We start from the raw sequence: 16,884 nt of genomic DNA, 5'->3' as shown, positions 1-16,884 counted from the left end.
TGATAATTATTGTGAAATGAATTGAATAATTGAGCGACTTATCGACATGAACATAAACTTATTCCTTGATAATTTTGTAATTTTTGTAATTTTTTAATTTTTTTTCCATTTTTGTAGTTTTTTTAAATTTTGGTTATTTTTGGAAATTTTTGTAATACCTATTTGAAAAAAAAAAATTAATATTTGGAAATTTAGTTTTTTTTGTTTAGCTTTTGTTGAGTTTTTTTTTGTTAATTATAATTTTGAAATTTTTGTAATGTTTGTATTTTTTGAAAGAATTGGGGTCATAAATCATCAATAAACAGGTTTCATTGCCATTCTGTTGACCAACTACCAAACCTTCGATGGGAATTAAAACATGTTCCGAAACCCACACATAACTTTTGCAGTTAAACCAGTTGAACTGCACCTGCATGCAGGCATGGAAAAAATCGGATCGAAATACATTCAATCTGCAATCCGTGGTGAACTCATTCAGTTCTAACTGCCAATCGAAGCAATCGGGAAAGGAAAAAGTTCACACACCAGAATGAACACTAACGATTGCAATCCCGAATGCATGAACTTTGAATGGGGGTTTGGGGTTTGGGTGAACGGAACGAAGCCCGAAACATTCGCCGCGTTCAATTGGATCGTTTTTTATTTTCACCACGACGTTCGTTGGATGAATTGATTCGCAAGTGAATGTCGAAACACATTCGCCAAACGATTGTATTTAAGATTGCATTCGCGAATGTTTCCGTAACCGGTAAAGGATTGCGCCATCAGGTGCTTGTTTTTCGGCTTATTTTGTGCATGTTTTAGCCCCCGCGCTCGCTGATGGTTTGTTTTCTCATGATGTTATTTCAATTTATATTCGAATAAGAACATTCAGCATTTATGTAGTTGGTAAAAAAGTGAACTTTTGCGCATTGCGTGGATAAAAAACCGGACAAATGAAAGGGTTTAATTTCCACTCTTTTTCTCGAAGCGTGGAGGTTTGGTCTTTGTCCACTAGAACAATATTGTTGTTGAAATCTAAATTCAAATTTCTAAGCCTCAATTCGAAATTTTAATTCATGAATTCTGAATTCTTACTTCTTAGTTCTCAATTCTTAATTTTTAATTCTAGGTTTTTAAATATAAATTCTTTATTCTAAATTCTATATTCTCAATTCTTAATTCTGAATTCTGAATTCCCAATTCTAAATTCTATATTCGTATTTTTAAATTCTAAATTCAAAGTTTTAAATTATAAATTCTATATTCTAAATTCTAACTTCTCAATTCTTGATTCCTTGATTCTAAATTCTTAATTCCAATATCTAGATTAATACTTCTTTATTCTTAATCTTACTTTCAAATTCTAAATTCAAATTCTAATTCGAAATTCTAACTTTCAAATTCTAAACTCCTAATTCTATATTCTAAGTTCTAAGTTCTAAGTTCTAAGTTCTAAGTTCTAAGTTCTAAGTTCTAAGTTCTAAGTTCTAAGTTCTAAATTCTAAATTCTAAATTCTAAATTCTAAATTCTAAATTTTAAATTCTAAATTCTAAATTCTAAATTCTAAATTCTAAATTCTAAATTCTAAATTCTAAATTCTAAATTCTAAATTCTAAATTCTAAATTCTAAATTCTAAATTCTAAATTCTAAATTCTAAATTCTAAATTCTAAATTCTAAATTCTAAATTCTAAATTCTAAATTCTAAATTCTAAATTCTAAATTCTAAATTCTAAATTCTAAATTCTAAATTCTAAATTCTAAATTCTAAATTCTAAATTCTAAATTCTAAATTCTAAATTCTAAATTCTAAATTCTAAATTCTGAATTCTAAATTCTAAATTCTAAATTCTAAATTCTAAATTCTAAATTCTAAATTCTAAATTCTAAATTCTAAATTCTAAATTCTAAATTCTAAATTCTAAATTCTAAATTCTAAATTCTAAATTCTAAATTCTTAATTCTTAATTCTTAATTCAAAATTCCAAAATTCTAAATTCTAAATTCTAAATTCTAAATTCTAAATTCTAAATTCTAAATTCTAAATTCTAAATTCTAAATTCTAAATTCTAAATTCTAAATTCTAAATTCTAAATTCTAAATTCTAAATTCTAAATTCTAAATTCTTAATTCTTAATTCAAAATTCCAAAATTCTAAATTCTAAATTCTAAATTCTAAATTCTAAATTCTAAATTCTAAATTCTAAATTCTAAATTCTAAATTCTAAATTCTAAATTCTAAATTCTAAATTCTAAATTCTAAATTCTAAATTCTAAATTCTAAATTCTAAATTCTAAATTCTAAATTCTAAATTCTAAATTCAAAATTCTAAATTCTAAATTCTAAATTCTAAATTCTAAATTCTAAATTATAAATTCTAAATTTTAAATTCTAAATTCTAAATTCTAAATTCTAAATTCTAAATTCTAAATTCTAAATTCTAAATTCTAAATTCTAAATTCTAAATTCTAAATTCTAAATTCTAAATTCTAAATTCTAAATTCTAAATTCTAAATTCTAAATTCTAAATTCTAAATTCTAAATTCTAAATTCTAAATTCTAAATTCTAAATTCTAAATTCTAAATTCTAAATTCTAAATTCTAAATTCTAAATTCTAAATTCTAAATTCTAAATTCTAAATTCTAAATTCTAAATTCTAAATTCTAAATTCTAAATTCTAAATTCTAAATTCTAAATTCTAAATTCTAAATTCTAAATTCTAAATTCTAAATTCTAAATTCTAAATTCTAAATTCTAAATTCTAAATTCTAAATTCTAAATTCTAAATTCTAAATTCTAAATTCTGAATTCTAAATTCTAAATTCTAAATTCTAAATTCTAAATTCTAAATTCTAAATTCTAAATTCTTAATTCTTAATTCTTAATTCTTAATTCAAAATTCCAAAATTCTAAATTCTAAATTCTAAATTCTAAATTCTAAATTCTAAATTCTAAATTCTAAATTCTAAATTCTAAATTCTAAATTCTAAATTCTAAATTCTAAATTCTAAATTCTAAATTCTAAATTCTAAATTCTAAATTCTAAATTCTAAATTCTAAATTCTAAATTCTAAATTCTAAATTCTAAATTCTAAATTCTAAATTCTAAATTCTAAATTCTAAATTCTAAATTCTAAATTCTAAATTCTAAATTCTAAATTCTAAATTCTAAATTCTAAATTCTAAATTCTAAATTCTAAATTCTAAATTCTAAATTCTAAATTCTAAATTCTAAATTCTAAATTCTTAATTCTAAATTCTAAATTCTAAATTCTAAATTCTAAATTCTAAATTCTAAATTCTTAATTCTAAATTCTAAATTCTAAATTCTAAATTCTAAATTCTAAATTCTTAATTCTAAATTCTGAATTCTCAATTCTTAATTCATAATTCTAAATTCTTAATTCAAAATTCTAAATTCTTAATTTTAAATGCGAAGTTCGAAATTCGAAATTCTGAATTCTTAATTCGAGATTCTAAATTCTAAATTCTCAATTCTCAATTCTTAATTCTTAATTCTTAATCTTAATTCGAAATTCGAAATTCGAAATTCTAAATTCTTTATTCTAAATTCTAAATTCTAAATTCTACATTCTAAATTCTAAATTCTAAATTCTAAATTCTAAATTCTAAAATCTAAAATCTAAATTCTAAATTCTAAATTCTAAATTCTAAATTCTAAATTCTTAATTCTAAGTTCTTAATTCTTAATTCGAAATTTGAAATTCTAAATTCTTAATTCTAAATTCTTAATTCTAAATTCCAAATTCTTAATTTTTAATTCTTAATCTTAATTCGAAATGCGAAATTCTAAATTCCTAATTCTAATCTCTTAAATTCTAAATTCTTCATTCTTCATTCTTAATTCTTTATTCTAAATTCTAAGTTCTATATTCTGAATAATAAGTTCTAAATTTCAAATTCTAAATTCTAAATTCTTAATTCTATATTCTAAAATTCTCAATTCGAAATTCTAAATCAGATACTAAATTTTTAGTCTAAATTATCAATTCTTAATTCTAAATTTAAAATTCTAAATTCATAATTCCTAATTCTTAATTCTTTTCTCTAAATTCTGAATTCTAAATATGAAATTGCGAATTTTTAATTTCAAATCCTTAATTCGAAATTTCAAATTCTTAATTCTCAACACTTATTCTATGTTCTTAATTCTAAACTCTAAATTCTTATTTCTAAATTCTTTTTAATTTAAATTCTTCACTTTTATTCTATGTTTTTTTATTCTAAATTCCTTTTTCTGAATTCTATTAATCCTAAATTCCTTACTCTTTTTCTATGTTTTTAATTTTAAACTCATTATTCTAAATTTTCAAACCTTCATTTAAATAAATAATTATAAATTTTTATTTCTGAATTCTTTATGCTTAATTCTGATTTTGAAAAGTTTAAATCTTAAATCCTTATTCTTAATTCAAAATCTATAACTAAAAACTCTTTATTCTATTTTCTTATTCCATCCCTATAGATCTTTACTTCGAAGCTCTTAATTCTAAATTCTTTCTGTATTTAGAATCAAGAATTAAGATTTTAGAATTTTAATTAAGAATTAAGAAATGAATTATTTACTAAGACAAATTGAAATTTTTAAATTGAAATATTTTAAATTTTGAAGTAATAAATTTTCAAATTTAATGTTAACATAAAAAATTAAGAATTGAAAAATTATGGTGAGAAATTTTGAATTACAATGTAGAATAAACTATTTAGAATTCAAAAACTACAATTTCGAATTCACAATTCAAATTTAAAAATTAAGAATATAGTCTTGAGAATGTAGTGCTAAATATTTGGAATTTTGTGTTGAGAATTTAGAATTTAGATTTCGGAATTCAGAATCTAAAATTTTGAATTGAGAATTTGGAATTGAGAATTTAAAATTTAGAATCAAGAACTTAGAATTGAGCATTTGAAATCAAGGATTTGAAATCGTGAATTTAGAATTAAGAATTTAGAATTTAGGATTAAGGATTTAGAATTCAGAATTTAGAATTTAGAATTTAGAATTTAGAATTTAGAATTTAGAATTTAGAATTTAGAATTTAGAATTTAGAATTTAGAATTTAGAATTTAGAATTTAGAATTTAGAATTTAGAATTTAGAATTAAGAATTAAGAATTTAAAATTTAGAATTTAGAATTTAGAATTTAGAATTTAGAATTTAGAATTTAGAATTTAGAATTTAGAATTTAGAATTTAGAATTTAGAATTTAGAATTTAGAATTTAGAATTTAGAATTTAGAATTTAGAATTTAGAATTTAGAATTTAAAATTTAGAATTTAGAATTTAGAATTTAGAATTTAGAATTTAGAATTTAGAATTTAGAATTTAGAATTTAGAATTTAGAATTTAAAATTTAGAATTTAGAATTTAGAATTTAGAATTCAGAATTTAGAATTTAGAATTTAGAATTTAAAATTTAGAATTGAGAATTTAGAATTTAGAATTTAGAATTTAGAATTTAGAATTTAGAATTTAGAATAACGAATTTCGAATTTAGACTTTAGAGTTTAGAATTTAGAATTTATTATTTAGAATATAGAATTTAGAATTAAGAATTTAGAATTATTAAATTGTTAAAAAATTTAAATTTAGATTGAAGAATCTGTTTCTGAGTATGCAGTAACATTTATGAAACTATGGGATAAGTACAACTTCATTACGAACTTTGAAATTTCGCAACATTTGTTTAGCTTAATTTAGGAATAAAGCATTGTCCTTTTTCCTATTCAGGATGTTTGAACTAATCAAATTATTAAATAGCTTTGCGATCTCAACATATTTTAATTATTATTTGGCAATATTGGTTACAAAAAGTGTCCCAGTAGACAAAGACTAAATCCCTTCGCTTCATAAGCAAGAGTGGGCATTTACAAACCTCCTCTTTGTCCATTTAGTTATTTAAGCAAAGTGCAAAAGTCCATTTTTTTCTAACTATATGCTGACTGTTTTCATTCGAACATAGAATAAAATAACATCATGAGAAAACAAACCATCAGCGAGCGCGGGGGCTAAAACACGCACAAAATTAGCCGAAAAACAAGCACCTGATGGCGCAATCCTTTACCGGTAACGGAAACATTCGCGAATGAAATCTTACAATCGTTTGGCGATTGTGTTTCGACATTCACTTGTGAATCAATTCATCCAACGAACGTCGTGGTGAAAATAAAAAACGATCTAATTGGACGCGGCGAATGTTTCGGGCTTTGTTTCGTTCATCCAAACGTATTCAAAGTTCATTCATTCGGATTGCCAATCCGACCAATCGGCGATCGTCTGTTCACGCTCGCATCGCTGATGCTACCATCGTAAACGGAGCGGAGATTGAGAATCATTAGCGTTCATGCTGGTGAATGAATTTTTCCATCCTTGCCTGCATGAACAGATCATACTCACATCTTAGTAAGGTAAACGTCAAATACTTAGTGCAGGTGTCAAAGAACGGACCAGTTCGAGATCCGCTCACTTTTGCCGGCCTTGACTTGGTTATGCACAAATGTGGGGTTTCTAATGAAGAAATGAATCAAAGCAATCGAAAGATTCCTTTTAATTCAACCACGGTATACCGTGGTTGAATTAAAAGGAATCTTTCGATTGCTTTGATTCAGTTGAATCATTCAACCAAGTAGGCTCATACCACAACAGAATGAAGAAATCTTTCCAAGGGTGGTGAAATAAAATCTTCATCGGTTTAGTAGAAGCCAAAGAATTTTTTAAATTTTCCTTCGCATTTGAAGCACCAAAAACTAGCTTTGTTTTGGTAACTTTTGTGTTTCAAGTTCTGTTATGATAAGATCAGTTGTGATTGTTTGATGATAATCGTAATTTTTGTTTATCTATGTTATACTGTGGAGAAGTTGAATCCAACACATGGAACTTTTCCTTATCACAATACAAAAAAAACACCGAAAATATTCAGTAGCTTCTAAGTAGCAATTAAGTTATTCATTTCTAGAACCGGTGCAAATAAAATATAATGACAATCAAAAATAAACTCACTCTTTTTTATCAATGAGCTTGTACTACGAATGAGTAGATGCTGCTTATCGGTTACATCATTTGCTGTGTTCACACGTGAATTGACGTTTCAAGCTCAGAGATAGCTAACTCAACTCTGCCTATTTACTCTTGCGATAAGACTGTTACCACACTGAATAGATTGTCTCAGTCTAACGGGAGATAGCAGTTTGGACAGCTCAACTGTGCGAATTTCATGTTTTGAAAGAGTGTTTTTCGCAATAATATTGGCTTTTGAAAGATGTGGAGAAAAATTACGCTGTTCTCTCAAAGTTGGGCCTTGTCCTTGTTTTATGTTTCCAAAAACCTTCATACAGAAAGTAAACTTTGTGTCTCTTTTAAGCTAGTTATTGCTATAATAGACGTAATAAAGGAAAATATATGTCCAATAAATGACGCTTTTCCGATTCACTGTTAGGCAGCTGTAGTATGCATATGATGACCGAAGTCCCATAAGTATTAAATACCATTTTTTGTATTTCTTCTGATCTATCTCTGGTAAGACTTCTAAGAGTGATCTGTCTCAATTTATGCTGACTGATAAGCTCGTCATTCTTAAGTCATCAGAAACATTTTCACCACAACGAAACGTTCGAGAGAATTGTCTACAATCAAAATCAACTAGATAGGTAGTCAATATCTGTATCGGGGAACTCTCTAAGCGTCTTATAATGCTTGTACCGGTTTGTGTTCTGGAGAACTTGCTACTAGGTAGTCAATCAACGACTACCGGCCTTACGTACTGTTGTATACCTGCGAGATTTTTACTCAGCATCGTCAGTTGGAAGTCGATTTGTTTCGCATTCGGTAAACCAACAGGTTGAATTTTGCACCTGTGCGCAAGGGGATTTCCCACGGTGTGCGGTAAACTTGTGCTTGGATTTTTACGTGGGCTGTGCGCTCTATCTACCTATAAGATATGAAAACGATTGCGGTAGAATCGTTGCATATCAATGCCGGGTAAGTGAATGATAATGTTTTGGTTGTTTTGCACGATGATAACAATGATTTTTGTTCCAGTGATGATATTTCGTATGACCCATTCAAACATCGAGATGTCAAGAAACCAACTTCGTGAGTATTTTGTCCATTATTGTTTGAACGTTAGGGGAGATAAGGGAATAACCCAAGTAACAATTTTAGCTTTATTATGGTCCGCAAAATTTCATTAGGACTATAGCATTAATCTTCATAAGAAGCTAAAGCGCATTCTATAACATCATCAGAACTCCAATTAAGCCAAAATCTGGCTATTCCTCAATCCTAAAAACGTCACATTGATCAATTTTTAAAACCTAGGTAAAATCTTTATGCTATACAATTTTGGTAACTGAAGCTTTTATAAAGCTTTTATTAAACTTGGATTTCAAGATGGCGTCGGAAAGGAAAAATAAGACTTCTTGTTGTTCAGCCCTTTCACCCACTATCCATATAGTAGTAGTTTAATACGATTTTTTGTCATTTCCAGCATTTGAAATTAAGCGAAAGCCGCCATCTTGGATTTCAAGATGGCGTTAGATAGTGAAATTCAACTTCTACTCGTTTAGTCCTTTCATCCAATACCAATATGCTGGGAGTCTCGTGCGGTTTTCGGTCATTCACAACATTTTAAAGATCAGCGCAAGCCGCCATCTTGAATTTAAAGATGCCATCTTAACCCTCATCCGCATTAGGGTGTCATTTTGACACCATTGCAAGTTTGAAGGCTTGTAACTTTTTTCAGAAGCTTCAAAATACAAAAATTTCTTCGGGGACCCTAAATGAATTCAAAAGTTCTTCAATATTGCATCTTTACTTTTTTTATGGACGAACCCTGGAAGCCTGGACAAAAAAACTCCCTTTTCCGACTTTTGGTGTCATTTTGACACCACAAAAGTAAAATCTATTTAAGTCGTTTGAATTATTATGAACTTCATATAAAACTTATATCAATAGAAACCTTGTAATGTCAGTAAAATATGTTTAGAACATTATATACAGCTAAAGTTACAAGTTTTCTCGTTATTCAGCATGAAAGAAAAAAATCTGAAAAAACATGCCTCACGAAAACTGCTGTAGTTCATATGTTACACGTCCAAAAAAATATTTGGCTTATGCATATGAAAGCTGAAGTTAATGCCTACATCATGAAGACAAGAAATATTTTTTTAAATTTTTTTTAATGAAATGGTCACAAAAAGTTCAAAAAAGTGGTCTAAAAAACCTACTTTTCATTCGATTGCTAGTAAATACTGTTTGAGCGATGGTAGAGTTTTGAAAAAAATATGACTACAAAATGTATAAAAATTCTAACATTTTGCTGTCTTTAGATTTTTGATGCAACAAAAATTGAATTTACTGGAATTTTTCAAAGTTCACTACTTTGCGCGATTTTTTTACAAATTGAAATTTCATCTGTTTTTGTGGTCCACCGTCAGGTTGTACCCGGATTATCAGTGCTTTTACTTTGTTTGGACCAACCAAGAGTATATTCATTGGAAAGCATATTTAATCTTCATTCTAGTGAGGTGCAACAAATCACGCTGTGAGATTTCACAAAAATATGAAAATTATAAACGTAAAATCATTCCTGAATTTCTAGAACTACAAGCACCTCGTCCAGCAAAACGTGTTTGTTTGCTCTCCGAGTAGGTACGGTGGGTGGTGATTCGGGCAGAGAGCGAAGCCGACAAACGAAATAATGATGCGTGTCGTACATTTCTTGGTTGAAAATATTCTATTGAGAGTAGTTTGCATTTGCTAGTCACGGCGGTATAAATAGGTATATCACATAGGGGAAAGGTTTCCTAAATGGGCCTATCGGGTTAAATGACCCTACGGCTGTTTGATGAAATGGCTAACTAGACAGCTTATCTGACCAATGCATTTTGAGGGTGATACGCTTAGAACATAAGGCAAAAAAGAATTTTATCAATTTACAAACTCAAAAAAATTTAAAAAATCATACAATGTTTTGATACATTTTGATGTAATATTTCGACTTTTAAAAATTCTACCTAAAGAAGCTTAAAATAAAAACTGGGTGGTTTTTGTTTCTTACTCAAATGAACTTCAGAAATTAAACATATTTTAGCTTTTGTGGAAGTTTAATAATGATTAAATAGTGGAATAATACAGTGTTTTTGTATGCCCCCATCATGTTTGTAAAATGCCTCCATCCTAAAATAACAGGTTAAATAGAATAAATAAGTGATTTTTATCATTGAAACTTCAAATCTAAGCTCTGAATAACATCTTAAGAGAGAATTGACGATCTAAAAACAGATTTGATAAAGTTTTACTCATGGATGAACTGCCTCCATAGTATGGCAACCCAAACTTTTGTTTGATTCCATAAAATTATAATATACATAGATTTTTATGAAACTTCAGCTTTGACGTACGGAATTTATTACTTTCTAGCAGTTTCAATGAAATTATTCGGAAATATTGCCAAAAAAACAGAAATTTTGTTCAAGACATAAATAGGCGCATTTAGCCCGCACGGTTTGAGGTTCGGCATTTTAGACAACACTTATAATAAAATCATTTTCTTGGAAACAGAAGAAAATTTTAACATAAAAATTACTCCAATGTATAGAAAACAGATGCCTGCACACGTGTATATAGTTTTTGTACACATATTCGATGTGATATTTGATTAAATCAGTGTTCTGCTTAATAGGCGCATATAGCCCGCTCCTCCCCTACGTTTTTCGAAATCCACACACTTTAAAAAATGTGTTATTATGAAAAAAGACGTGCAATTAAAATAGGGATATAGTCATTTGAAGCTCATAAAATGTCATTTAACCCCCTCCGGTACGTTTAGTGTTAAACACCAAGGTAAAAGATTTTAACTTAAGTACTTTGTTTGTAATTTTACTACCTTCTTTCAGATGTTATTGAATTCGATTCCGAAGAGAAAAAAGGCTATGATCATTTAGAATTCGGGTAGATACAAACGTGTTTATTTCAAATACTATTCATTTGCTTGAAAGACTTTCTATGAAGGAAATGAAGGTTTAAAAACTACTCTTGCTTTATCATAAAATCTCTTTTTTTTTCATTGCACACTCTTTTCACACTGATCTATTATTTTTACCACTGTAGCAGAACCTTTGCAAAATAACGATAATTTCCATTAATTCACCAGGAAAAACCAATTGGAAACTGGTTGGAACCTTTTCATGAGCAGGGCTCTCGAAAAATTTGATTTCTAAATTCGGTATTAACATAAATTTCTTTGTCCATCAGAACACATCTGTCACATTGCGTAAAACCGGTTGAACAGATTGCGATCCATGGAATTGCTAACTATTAGTTATTTGCTGGGTGTCTGCTAGTCAGGCAGCACTTTTTGCATGCCGGAAACGGATTTACTGCATAGTTTAGGGGTCTGCGTTCAAATATTCGCATTAACCATGTCTTTATACCCATATTAGAGATCGAGGGTCCCCCCACTCCGATGCTTTGTTTGAATTTCATAAGCATCCTAAAGTGGTTCTTTATACTTCTTTACCATTTGGGCCAGAAAGAAATGCCGAAAAAAATCAACAGTTCATGAGTTTTCAAGTCGACAATGAAGAATTTCCGAGGTGATTGTGCAAAATTATTTTTCCATGTCTTTTTGCATCGTAAATATCTCAAACACACGTCAACTTAAAAATCCGAAAAAAATAGGCAGGAAATTCCTTTTTACGACCAACACAACGCTACCAACATTTTGCATATTCGAATTTTGAAAATGTAGCTATTACCGAAATGAAGTGCCTATATTCTAAATGATCATAGCCTTAAACACTGGTTTGAGTTTTATAATATAAATAAAGTGTATTACTTTCACGTTGCCACCCTGTACATAACCATTCATTTTCAACACTCACAGCGCATTACTGTTTGAAAAAAAAACTCTATTACTCGATCATAAAAAGAAATTCTTTTTTTAGCACTATTGGAACGTTGTTGCATCTCATCAAAGGCTCTCTTGGCACGGGAATTCTGGCCATGCCGTTAGCATTCAAAAATGGTGGCCTCGTGTTTGGTTTCATCGGAACAGCTCTCGTTGCAGTCATCTATGCTCACTGTATTCATTTGCTGGTAGGTAGTTGTTACCATATTATCTTTCGAACACAGGACACACAATTTAAAATAAGCTTTTTTTTACTTCCAGGTTGGAACGTCTCAGAAAATCTGCCGCCGAAAGCGATTCCCTTCACTCGAATATGCACAAACGGCCGAGCAAGTCTTCCTGAATGGCCCTCCAAGACTGCGTCGCCTAGCCCCTGCCGCGAAGTTAGTGTTGTCAATATCACGGTATTTCAACGACCTTTTTTTAATGTTGTTTTTTTACATTTTAATTTTAGGGCCTATATCGACTACATGATACTGCTGCTCAGCTTCTTCTCGGTCTCCGTCTATTTAGTGTTTATTTCCACCAACTTCAGAAACGTCTTAAATCATGAAACTGACTTGGATTGGGATATCCGGAGCTACATCCTGCTGACAGCGGTAGTAATTGCGGTGATCACCCAGATACGTGAGCTGAAATATCTGGTTCCATTTTCTTTACTCGCCAATTTCTCGATACTGGTAGTGTTTGCCATATGTTTGTTCTACATTTTCAAACTACCACTAAGATTCGAGGAGCAAAGACTATGGCCGGACGTTACCCAACTTCCATCTTTTTTCGGGTAATTTCAACTTGATATTTTTTTTTTTACTTTTTTCAATCTAACATTAATTTTTCCTTTCTCAAGAACTGTTGTCTACGCTTTGGAAGGGATGGCAATCTGTTTGCCGGTGGAAAATAAGATGAAAAATCCCCAATACTTTCTCCGGCGACTCGGTGTCGTTAATGGCGCCATATTTTTCATAACAGTGCTGTACAATATCACTGGATTCTTTGGGTATGGCGTTTTCGGTGCGGACGTTCAAGGTTCGGTTACACTGAACCTTCCCCAGGATGACCTGTAAATACATAATATAGCAACTTGTATACAACTCTTAAAAACAATTCAATTTTTTCTTTTAGCTTAGCAAAATCCACTCAAATACTGGCAGCCGGTGCCATCTTATTAACAACGGGTTTATACTACTACGTTCCCATGGAGATTCTGTGGAGGAAGATTGGACACAGGATTCCGGAGAAGTGGCACAATTGGACTCAAATTGGATGCCGCTTTGCTATTGTACTGATCATGACGATCCTGGCGCTGACGGTGCCCAAGTTGGAACCTTTCATTGGTTTTGTGGGTTCAATCGGGTCCGCAACGCTGGGTTTACTAAATCCTATACTTCTGGATACCGTTTATCGGTGGCCCAACCACTTCGGATGGATGAATTGGCATTTGGTCAAGAACTTGATTCTCGGGGCATTTGCGTTGCTGATTTTAGCTGTTGGGACGTACTTCAGTATGTTGGATATTATAGCGATCTACAAATGAATGTTTGTTATTTCTTTTTTTTTCCGAAACGTCTCTGCAGGGCCTTGACATTTAGTTTCGGTTTCTTTTCATTAATGAGTTCATACAGCAGTTTCAAAGGCTTACAAAGGCATAGGGCTGTGGTAAAAGACCTCCACTGTTGACGATCCAGCCAGCGTCTTCACCTGTTTCCAGTCAAGAATCTTGTCGACAGTTTGCATTTCGGCGGCTAGACTTCGCCGTCACGAGTTTCTGGGTCTGCCTCTTCTTCGATGTGCTTCTGGATTCCATTCAAGCGCCTCTCTGAAATTCTCATGCTCATCTCTTCGTAGCGTGTGACCAATCCATCTCCACTTGCGCTCTCGAATCCCGATTTCTAGCGCCCTTTGATGACACCGGCGATGTAGCTCCTCTATATAATTTCATAATCTTAAGATGTTTTTTCTAAAACAGGACATTACTTTTCACCGATAAGGTCGATAAATGAAGTAACAAATGAATACAAAGAAAACATAGAAATGGAGAGAAAAAAAGAATACGAGAAATTTTACTAACTTGAAATCACTTCTCAAGTCGTCCAGACGCGTAGAACACCTCTTTGATTTGAGCAGGCTTTGGCGTCAACAAGGTTTTTCCAGGCGAGCTGCTCAATGAATTACGCAAGTTATCCATCTCCAAAATAATCGAAAGACACAATTGATACTACTCTGCCGGTGGTCTTGGTGCCAACAGGTTTACTGATATTCAGTGTTCGGCACAAAAGCGCTAATCCGCTAATCGCTTATTAGTACGTTAACTGTTTGTTAGCGGTTTAATTTTGTAGCTAAATTTTGATTGAGCTAGCGAATTGAAAAGTTCCGCTATTTTGTGGTTCCGCTAATAATTGACCGCTATCTCCCATTTATTTGTATAAATCTCACGAATTATTACTGAAAGAAATATACTTTTTGTGAATTAGCATGTTAAATTCGAACAAAACACTTTCGGGATCTCAATAATACTTGATGTTTCTTCGAAGGGATTCCTTTAACTTAACTCTAAGCGTACATCTTTCGAGGTTATGATGGCTAGCATCTTACAAATACTTAAACCATCAACCTACAGGAAGTTTACTTTGTATCCCGTGATCGAAATTCGATCTCATGACCGTAGGCTCAGTTATAGTGTATCCTCTACACCACGGGCTTTGTGTTTGTGTGACGATTAGTTTAGTTTGCTTATATTAGTGCGGTCGAAAAATATTCCATTTCTGAACACACCAATACTTGCACAAGGAATCGAGGTAGCACAGACAAACAGACGGGACACTCTTTTTCCATTCTTCGCAAAACGTAAAACAAAAGCCAGAGTGGTAGGCAATGTCACCACCAGGTAGCTCTACTTTTTCTGTTTTTGAAATCATTATTTTCATCATGGTAGCCATTTGCTTTGTTTATCTTTTCGTGACAACCAGTAACTCTTCAAGAAATAAAACAATTGGTCTAGAAACACTTGAAATGTAAGTTGACTCACTTTTAAATTTTTTCAAATAATTTTTAACAGTTCTACAGTTTAAGTTTCAGGAATAACCTCCAGCTGATGATCAATACTCTCCAGTATCTTGATAGAAGAGAAAATGCATTCAATAAACTTATGTTGTGACGATTTTATCCTGGACCTGTCAAAATGCAATAGTTTCCCAAAAAGACTAGTTAGCAGCCATGGAATGCCAAGCCGAAATGGATAAGAAACAATAACTTAGGATTTTTTTTCCTGGGTTGTGTATATTCCCCCTGTGCTATTAGTACAAATTGTTTGTAAGAAAACCACCCACTGAATTTAGAGAGGGTTCTTTTACAGGAACAAGGCATCGACCATCATGAACAGCTGTATTAGGTTTAAATGAGAACAGATAACATTAAAAAAAAACTTTTCAAATGAATGATCATTTAATTTCTGAAATTAATCTATTTTGACCAGTTTCACATCCGAACCTCACATAACGTTTGAGACACACGTTGCTCTTTCTTACTGTGATTTTTTGGCAATAAATTATTGGTGCAGCCAGAGGCCGAAACGACGAGAAACTTTATGGGTAAGTGTGGACGCGGGGTAAGTGTGGACGGCAGCTTTCAAAAAACAACGGAACACTATTTCCAAAATCCAATCAATAAGAAAGTTTAGCACACTCGTGAGCTACACGTTGCTGTAAAAAAAGTTTTTTTTTGACAGCTATTGATGAGAAGACACTTGTTTTGTTTACATTTGTGTTTTGAACTCTGCTTACGAGGTGCGTGCGATCAATTTCAAATTGATTTTATCCGCATAAAAACAAGTTTTAAAATTTTTTTTCTTGTAGGTTTTTTAAGAGTGACTGGTGTTTAAGGTATTTGAGAAGAAAGAAGTAAAAAATTCTTGAAAACAAGTCCGAAATTGATTGTTTTTTTTTAAAACGTATTTTTGACCAACCTGGGGTAAGTGTGGACGATATGATTTTCGTTTTTTATTTCCACAAATTTGATGCAAACTCGTTTATTTCAGTTATCATGCCTCGACATTACGTCCGGAAAACGAGAAGAGGGGAAAACTACACGGAAACCGGCATGGTTTGTGCTCTGAATTCCGTGGCATCCGGAGAGCTCTCCCTAAAAGGCGCTTCGGAGAAATATGGCATTCCGAAATCCACACTCCACAGTCATGCCAGAGGAATCCGCGGTCACAAGAGTGAAACACAAGGCCGATGTACGATGCTGAGTAGGGACGTCGAATTACGATTGGCCACTTGTGTGAAAACGCTCGAAAAATGGGGATTCGGACTGTCTAAACCAGAGATCCTGGAAGCGATTCGACAATACGTTGTCGAAAACAAAATTAAAAATCCGTTTAAAGATGGGATTCCTGGCGATGACTTCTTCATCGGCTTCAAAACACGGCATGGACTTTCGCAAAAGCGTCCGCAAGTTGTCGAGGTGGCCCGTAAAAAAAGCTTGGATCCGTTTATCATCTCGGATTATTTCGAGTTGTTGAAGGAAGTTACTGAAAGGATTCCACCATCACGCATCTATAATGTAGATGAAACGAGCTTTTGTCTCGACCCTTCCCGGATAAAAGTAGTCGGCGAAAAAGGAACAGCACACCGAGTCACAGCAGGACCAGGCCGTGAAAATTTTACTGTTTTGATGGGTGGAAGTGCTTCTGGCGAAAAACTGCCTCCTTTGATTGTTTTCAAAGGTAAGCATGTTTGGGATACTTGGGTCGCAACTAGTGAAGAGTTTCCCAACACTACGTACGCGGCAACTAAGAACGGTTGGATGGAACAGGAAACGTTTAAAAACTATTTCAAAAATAGTTTTCTAAGGAGTATACCTACACAAAGGCCAGTAGTGTTAGTCTATGATCAACCCCCTGGCAACTTGACAGTTCTGGCGAGTTTCGTGTGCCTGATTGAAATCCGCAGGTGTCGCTTGTGTACCGCTTG

At 31.6% G+C, this 16,884-nt stretch overlaps 1 protein-coding gene across 1 annotated transcript; it reads left to right on the top strand.

Annotated features, from left to right (window-relative positions):
• Nucleotides 1–7,748: 7,748 nt before the first annotated feature.
• LOC129739521 (proton-coupled amino acid transporter-like protein CG1139) lies at nt 7,749–13,448 on the top strand. Its single transcript, XM_055731002.1, has 7 exons — nt 7,749–7,983; nt 8,044–8,097; nt 11,952–12,102; nt 12,176–12,297; nt 12,369–12,695; nt 12,762–12,974; nt 13,037–13,448. Exons 1-7 carry the CDS (start codon nt 7,943–7,945, stop codon nt 13,446–13,448), a joined length of 1,320 nt encoding a protein of 439 aa, XP_055586977.1. The 5' UTR covers nt 7,749–7,942.
• Nucleotides 13,449–16,884: the final 3,436 nt, after the last annotated feature.

This window comes from Uranotaenia lowii, chromosome 1, assembly GCF_029784155.1.
Source record: "Uranotaenia lowii strain MFRU-FL chromosome 1, ASM2978415v1, whole genome shotgun sequence".
Lineage (NCBI taxonomy): Eukaryota > Metazoa > Arthropoda > Insecta > Diptera > Culicidae > Uranotaenia > Uranotaenia lowii.
Note: the sequence above shows the minus strand (reverse complement) of the source record. Positions and strands in the feature narration are given on the sequence as shown.